Source organism: Meleagris gallopavo, chromosome 6 (assembly GCF_000146605.3).
Source record: "Meleagris gallopavo isolate NT-WF06-2002-E0010 breed Aviagen turkey brand Nicholas breeding stock chromosome 6, Turkey_5.1, whole genome shotgun sequence".
NCBI lineage: Eukaryota > Metazoa > Chordata > Aves > Galliformes > Phasianidae > Meleagris > Meleagris gallopavo.
Genome location: NC_015016.2, coordinates 38,664,554 through 38,672,580, shown reverse-complemented (window position 1 = coordinate 38,672,580; position 8,027 = coordinate 38,664,554). Strand labels below are relative to the sequence as shown.

At 37.0% G+C, this 8,027-nt stretch overlaps 1 protein-coding gene and 1 long non-coding RNA gene across 2 annotated transcripts in view; one reads left to right on the top strand and one right to left on the bottom strand.

Moving 5' to 3' along the window:
* GADL1 (glutamate decarboxylase like 1) overlaps positions 1 to 8,027 on the top strand; it is an 83,044-nt gene that overhangs the window by 34,414 nt on the left and 40,603 nt on the right. The window contains exons 10-11 of the mRNA XM_010712892.3: positions 1,637 to 1,701; positions 1,942 to 2,023. Coding sequence (XP_010711194.1) covers positions 1,637 to 1,701; positions 1,942 to 2,023 — 147 coding nt within the window. The remainder of the gene's footprint in view (positions 1 to 1,636; positions 1,702 to 1,941; positions 2,024 to 8,027) is intronic.
* On the bottom strand, positions 575 to 1,935 carry LOC109368271. The gene is made up of 2 exons (XR_002116157.1): positions 1,814 to 1,935; positions 575 to 983 (listed from the first exon to the last, which is right to left on the bottom strand). It is a non-coding gene; the product is annotated as an uncharacterized LOC109368271 (long non-coding RNA).

The window sequence follows — 8,027 nt, the reverse complement described above, 5'->3', positions numbered from 1 at the left end:
TCTTTTTTTAAAAAGAAGAGCAAAATCTGTCAGTAAATAGGAAGATCATCTTGGCTGGGGCAATCCAATTTTAAGTCATGGTTCTGCTGCAGGTATAATGTGGAGTTTGAGACAAACAATTTCCTCTCTTATATTGTAGATATAGATAGAACAACAGCCCTTTTCTCAGCAAGAATGTTGTGAGCATGACAACATAAAATATGATGTGGTGTTTGTGTACTGCATTAATGAGAACTAATGATCTGCATGAATTAGGACAAGTTATTAACCATTCATTTCCCTTGTGAGTCTTCACTGTTCTTGCTTCCCAGAGACAGCAGGTCTTACTCCTAATACATAGCATGTGAAGCTAACGATTCACAGATTAGCTCTCACAGCTGTTTTTCAAGCAATAAAGAAAAACCTAAGCAAAGATACAAAAAACTCATGCACCCCCAAAAATACCCAAAGCCAAGCAAGCATGAGTTCACCATATTTAAATCAAGAATCTTCACAGTGGTGATTTTTTTTCTTCATTAACCCAAAATATATGTGTGTTGTGTGGGTTTTTTTGGTTTTTTTTTGGTGTTGTGTGTTTTTTGTTGTTGTTGTTTTTTTTTTTTTTTTTTTTTACAATAAGCTGAATCTGGATGTTTTGTGGACTGATGCCTCCTCTGCATCTCTGAGGAGTGTTGCTTACTTCACAGGAAGCTATATGTGGATTCTTTCTTCATAAATGCTGATAATTCTTTTTTTAAATTTAGTATAATTTCTCAAATACAGTGTGTGACATACTCTGACCCCTTAGATAAATGTTGTTTGAGAACTGGAGATCTACTGCAGCTGGTAGGTGATATCTGGTCCTTTCTGAATTCACAGATGAGAGTCACCTTCTTTAACTTGAAGTGTCCAGAAGTTAAGTGTAATATACGCTTGTTGTTTAGGCTCCTTCTGCAGTGCATGGAGAGAGACATCTTCAAGAGGTGTCACTCAAAGATAAGCATCTGGAATAGATAACAGGATAAAAGAGTTTCAGTGGAGAGTTACTCACTACAGAGAATGATGCTCACTGATGCTTAGACCACGTTCCTAGTTCTTAGTTGACCTGAGATGGACGTGGTGATTGCTACACTATTTTAACATCAGTTGGATTACTGGTCACAGAAATGCTGCTCTTGCAGACTTCACTTTTCACATAAAAACTCTATGGAGTATCTGAGCCTGGGCTTTGCAGTTGGCAGAGGTTGTTATTCTCTGATTTGTGAGAATTTCTCACAAATGAGATACGAGCAGGGCAAAGATGTACAAAATGGGGCTTTCTTCTCTCATTGCTTAGGCAGGAGAGTTGGAAACATCTCTGATTCTGGAATGGACATAGTTATGCAGAAGCCCTTGCTTATACAGAAAGGGCAATGTAGCTTGTGCTTCATGTTCTAGAAAAAAAACACCAGCTCCTCTATCTTAGGCATAACTCCAAGCAGTTATCTATCTTCTCAGTTGGTGAGGCTGAAGGCAAAATTTAGCCCATTGACCATGTAGTAAACTAAATTTAAAATGTGACAAAACCTGGCAACAAATAACTAAATGAAGCATTATTGGAGAGCACTAAGTACTTTATAAAAATAACATTGCCTTGGCTCTCTAAATTTTCCAACAGGCTTCTTGGGGTGGCTCAGCTTTGATATCGAGAAAGCATCGCAGACTTCTTCATGGTATCCAAAGGTAAGGCAGTTTTAGTTCATGGTCATTCTTATCAGGGACTGACATGGATGAATGTGGCCTAATGGCCTCCATGAAAGCTGTGTTTTCCAAAATATGTACTATTATTACTTACATGTGGGTGGGGGAAGGAAAATCCTATTTATCTACTTAGAATGCATTTAGGCATTTTTGACTCTGGTACCAATGATTATAGGTGCAATTTCTGTGCCTTCTCCTCTTTTTCCTTTTGTAAATTTATAGGGCAGATTCTGTTGCCTGGAATCCCCACAAAATGCTGTTGGCAGGAATTCAGTGCTGTGCTCTTCTGGTGAAAGACAACTCTGTAAGTCCTTCTGCCTTTTTTCTTTCTTCTCCTTTTTAAATGTAGTAGAATGTCATTGCTGTAATGTGGAAGTGGAGATAAAAAGAAAACAATTGTTAGTCAACTTTACTACACTGCAGTGCAAAGGCTGAATGATGTTAACTGATACTATTTTCAATTTCACTAAGAAATTAATAAAGAGAGTAGGACCATTCAGATACAAGTCACTGTACACATCACTGGTCAAACTTTGCAATTGGTGCCCTTCCTAGTTAGCTTCTGTATATGATTTACATTCAGGATTGAGTATTTTGTCAGATGGGTCTGCAGTGCTTGACCACCAAGCTTGTCAAAGTCTTTAGAATAGCCATAGTCATTGGGACTGCATTAGTACTGTGTCATTGTTAGAGTGCCATCTACACAGAACTACTCTTTGCATCTTCTTACATGGGTTTACCAGAGTGAGAAAGTAGAAGGATAGTTGTAGGAGGATATGCAGTCAAAGATGCTGAGCCTTTTTTTCCTCAAATCGACTAGTTTTTCTCTTCAACACTAGGGTGATTTAGGCATTCCAAAAACTATGAGTAGTTAAAAGACCTAGCAAGCAAAGAAAACTCTGCCAAGTGTTGCAAAAATGACTTGAGTCTGCAGTGTGATGTGTCTTTATGGAATTCTTCTATCTCAATAAAGAAAACAGTAAATGGTTATTTAAAGTACCACTACAAATTCAGCCCTGAAAAAACTTATGTACATTGTCTACCATGAGAGTTTTAGCTTGTGCTTGGCTTTATCAATGACTGAACATCATGAGGATATGAAGTCCCTGACATTTGCATCACTGTTTTGTGGTCATGTAAATTAGTTTTAAAAGTCTCTATCAAAACAGCTGATGGTTTCTATTCAGCTGTGAGTTATCTGTCCATGTAACTGATTACTAACTCTTGATAGTAAGAACAGATGAGGTCTAAAGGGCATAAATACTAATCAGTGCTCTCTTGGAGCAGTTAATTCCAAGTTGTGGACAAGACATGATAGAAGAACAAGACGTGACTCTTCATTTCCTTAGGCTGGGGTCTATGGAATTAAAGGGGATAACAAGTTCCAGGACTACCTGTCCATCACTTTATCTTTATTCCAGACTGAAAAAGCAGCATAATAAAGTTATTGACTAAGGTTAATGTAGTCTCTAAGTTGCAGGCTTTGGAAGAAGTCAGCACTGTATTTTTAACTAATTAGGCCCAATACATAGATAGATGTAGCCTCAGGTAATGATTACACTACTTAGGCTGCATACTGGAAACTTCTCTGGAAGAGAGAGGAAAGAAATGGAGAGAAATTAAATATTTTACCAGCCTTGGCACTCAGAGTCTCTTTACAAACATTATTCCAACTCCAGGACTTTGATAGCCTTTGTATTCTTGCATAGAGTGTAATACCTGCTAGAGCACTCCTATTCAACTTCTAAATCACAGCTATGCAGTGTTGTGTCAGAAGTACTTGCAAGGATCAATTCCAGGCAGTTGAGAGGTGAAATAGCAAAAGTGTTACTGATTGTACAGTCAGCTTCTATAGTACAATGTGACTTGGTCTGGAAAATGGAAGAAAGGGTCTTAGTGTGTTTGACTCCTTGAAAAGTGGCATTTAAGCATTCTGTATATGAAGCAGCGCAAACCTTGTATGCAAACATGAGTGTGTGATAATTTGGAGTACTTTCTTATCAGTCACTAAGAAAAATGAAATGCATGTTTAAGACACTTCACCAGAAGGGCCTTGCTTCACTTTGATCCCCTCTATACCAAATCCAGAGCAGGGAGTTGGATCCAGTCTCTTTTTTTTACCATTAAAAATGCTATTTGCACACTGGTATGAATAGGGAAGGATATGTGTTTCCAGTTCTTATTTTGAATCCTTTTCTACTGCTCCTTAATTACTTATATGTCTATTGTCACAGATGAAGTCAACATATAAATATGAACATAATCCCCTCGCTCTATGAGTAGGATGCTGAGGTGGGAGCTGGAAGAGTTTAGCACAAATTGCTCTGTTAATAAATGTTCAAGTAGCCTCAAGAGGTTAGTTTCTGAAATGATGAATTCTTCGGGAAGTCAGACCAGCAAAATGTTAAGCACTGACATTAAGTGCTGCTTTTGTATCAAGCCTTAGTTCCCTTTGAAGGCTTCATTAAGGAAGTTTTGTTGGCTTGACTGCCCATTTGATTAAAGGTCCATTTGGAAACTGAAGATACTATTAGCATTGGAATTGGATGATTTTAAGTGGACAAATAAAGCCTTTCAGGTCTTTTTCTTTTTTAATGTAAAGACCAGGCTTGGTATTCTACTTTGTTTCAACAGATGATCTTCATGATCTTGAGATAGGATGTTACTACTCTATCAGATTATTCTATTTTCCTACTAGCAACATCAATAGAGACTGGTCTGGTTATATATTATTATTATCACTATTATGTTTTTTCTTTTTTGCCCCGTAGCATCAGTGAAGCTATGTACTTTAGCAGTGCTGATAATCTGAAGACATTGCAGCTAGATTATTAGAATGAAATGCAGTATTTACATTCCTATACAGACTTTTTAAAAACAATCTACAGGGAAATGTTGAGTAAGGAAATCTTCCAGCCTTCATGAAGCAAAATTGGAGTAGTTTCCAAAGAAGACAGATTAAAAAAAAAAAAAAAGAAATAACGTGTTTGACTTGATTAGAAGAAAGAAGTGTTTTCATCAAGGGGAAAGAGAGATTGGTTAGTACTCTGAAAGGGATCAGATCAATGACAATAATTTCTCAGTGCTTAAATCACTCAAGAAATGCACAGCTATCACTTCTTCACTGCCATAACCTGAATAACTTTCATCACTTTTGTGACAAGATATACTTTCTCAGAACAGACTTGTATTGCTCTGGTATGAATTGCAATGATTGTTTAAACACAGAGCTAGAGGGACTGATACTCTGAAAATTTAGTGAGTGTACTTTGTTCTTGTATGTTCTTAAAATGCTATGAATCAGCCTGAGGTTGTGCATAATCCCTTAAAACCTCAGTTACTCCAAATAAAGTCCTCCAGGTCTTTGGATCCTTTCTGTAATCTATATAAACATGATTATTATCATGTATATAGATAACTAATGTTCATCACAAATGCCAAAGCTCTGTGACTCTTCAGATCTAGGTTAGATAATTAGTCATCCATTCTGGGGAATGAACAGAATTTTCACTTATTGCTTAAAAATAAAATCTAAAAGAATGTAGCTAATGAAGTCCCAGTTTAGCACAGAATGTTACTGATTCTGCTAGACATACCTACAGTGTAATGTCTTCCACATCATTAGCAGTGTCACAAAGATACCTAATTCACTGATTTTTTTTTTTTTTTATTTTTTATTTTTTCTGGAGCAGCTGCAGGAAGCACTCTGTTTCCCATGATGTCTATTTGGGGTTTGATACCACTGAGAGCTCGTTCTCACCTCTTGAAGTGAATTACAGGGATGGCCTTTTGTAGTGCACTGCTTTTGATAATTTTCAAGTATGCCATTCAAAAGATTGTCCTTCTTGCTTTAGATGAATGAAATCAGGAAGATATTTGTCTTGGGAGAAAAACCTATTCATGTTGTGTTAATAAAATTCAAATTTACTTATTACTGGCAACGGAAATGGAAAGAGATCAGAAGATGTAGATAAGTGTGTTCAATGAGGAAAAATGTTTTGAATTATGTACTGTAAGGAACTGGAGCTTTTATGTATTGGTTTTGGTATCAATAACTTTATTTGCCATTAATTATAACATGTAACAACTATCTATAGACTTAATCAAAACCAAAAACTTTTAGCAACTTATTGTGGATTAGGGCCTTTATGAAAGTACATTTCCTTTTTCTGAAACTTTTAAAAGCCTCAGTATAAGACAGCACTATAATTAGTTCTGATCAAAGGGCAGAAACAGATAAAAGATGCTGAAGGAAGGAAGAATCTCAAACTTGCAAATAAGTCAGTTCTAATGAAATGTTTGAGATTCTTCTGAGCTGATGTAGCAACTCAGTTGCTGTGTGGACAGTCATGGAGGTCATCTTGGGAATGACAGTGTTGAGTTAGCATATGTTTTCTTTCATTCTTCTATACTTTTCCTTCATTTGACTGGGAAAACACAGATAACATTTAAAGTGCTCTGCATGTTTGAGCTTTTTACTTTTGCATCAACAGTGATCACAGAGTAGCTGCTTTCTTGAACAGAAAACTTGTCTTGGTATTTTTTTCTTTTTTTTTTTCTCTTCAGTCCTATACCCTATCCTGCAACTTTTCCCTTGCTCTTCCACCTTGCTTCTTGCATTGGTCTGGCATATTCCCTTTCCCTTCCACAAGACATTAATTTTTGTTCTTTCTCCTATCTGGTGCAGTGATATTTCAGGGATGTAACTATTTCTCTTTGGAGAGAGCAGCAGGATTTCTTGAGTGTGTTTTATTAGTAGTAAGATAAACAGATAGAAAAAGACCATCACACCAGCATGTCCTGTCAGTTTTGGGAGCACCAGGAGAGTAGGACAATAACAGAAAGTTGAATCCCTGCAGAAGCAGTGGAGAAGAATTCATGTTGTTTTTCTCCCTTTATGCTATTCAAATAGACATGCAGGGTTTCTTTTGTTTTGTTTTTTTGTTTTTTTAAAGTATTGACAGGGAATTGAAAAACAGGGTCAGAAGGAGATTATTCTGTATATGCCAATTGAATATTTCTAATTTTCATGTATTTTTGGAGTTCTTTGTCTTGAATCTTTTTACTACTTCCAAAGTTACCAGCAGTGTATTGCAAATAAATTAAAAACTACCTCTTTCTTTAAAAGTGATGTCAGCTACCACCATTTGAAATACAGACTTGCAGAGAAGTGGCTGAAAATGGTTCAGTTGATTCAAACTGAGGGGTGATGCACAATTAAAAAATGAATTATGGTGTTTGCTAAATAGCAAAGCGTCTTTTGCCATGTTGTGCCCTTACTGATTATTGTTCTCTGTTGTATGGAGGATTTCTGGTTCTCTTACATAGACATCTGAATTCAGTCAGATGCTGTAGCCATGTTTTTAACCTCACCTGAATTTCTATTCTAGTATTATTTTAGAGATGTTTCTATTCACCCACATGTAATATCCCTGACAAATCTATGACCCTGCCTGTCTCCTGGGGTTCTGGTAGGGCCATTGTCATCTCTGACCTTCTAACTTCCCTTTTGCTAGCTCTTCTCTCTACTTTTCTTTCTTCAGTCAATAGCCACTCCTTTGCCCCTTTTCCTCCCCCTCATCTTAAACCTATAACACCCTCTTTGTTTTCTTGTCTCTGTTCTTTGCCACGGTACTCGTTTTTGTCTGTTTTCTGCTGGTCATCTCTGCCTAGACAGCTTCTTAGAAGTTGGAGGCTGGAGACTGCTGACTAAAAATAATTTCATTAGTAATCCTTAATTAAGGTACACTAAAGTACTTGCTATTTTCAAATTGTCTGATCTGTGAATGGAGACAGAAATTGGCATTACACTCACTGGTATTTCCACTGAATCAGTCAGATAACAAATGCAAGATACACAGAAGCCATCTACTGCTAAAAGCTGAATCTTTTGGTTTGGGGCTAAAACATTCTTCACACAACTAACTGTGCCATGTGTAAAGTTCTTTGGCCTTTAAGGAAAGAAGAAATATATTGAGCCATTTGTGAAAGTGTAAGAAACTCCTCAGTCTGTTCTTTTGACCTACAGGCTATAGCGGTGGACACAGGCTTTTCTTTCTCTGTCTTCCCAATATGTTTGTCTTTAGGCAGCTGTTTCTATGGTACTCACACCTGCTATTTCTTGATATTTGAGGCAGAATTGCTGCTCTGCAACCTGCAATGTGGCCAGCATTGACTTTAGTGGGTTCAGGCTAATCCAGCGTTCTAAAACATAACTGGCGGTGAATGGTGCACATGCACTTTTCTTTTTTTAGCAGAACGGTTGGTTCAGACAGGGAAAAGGGATTGGCTTGTGAGAATAACAAGTT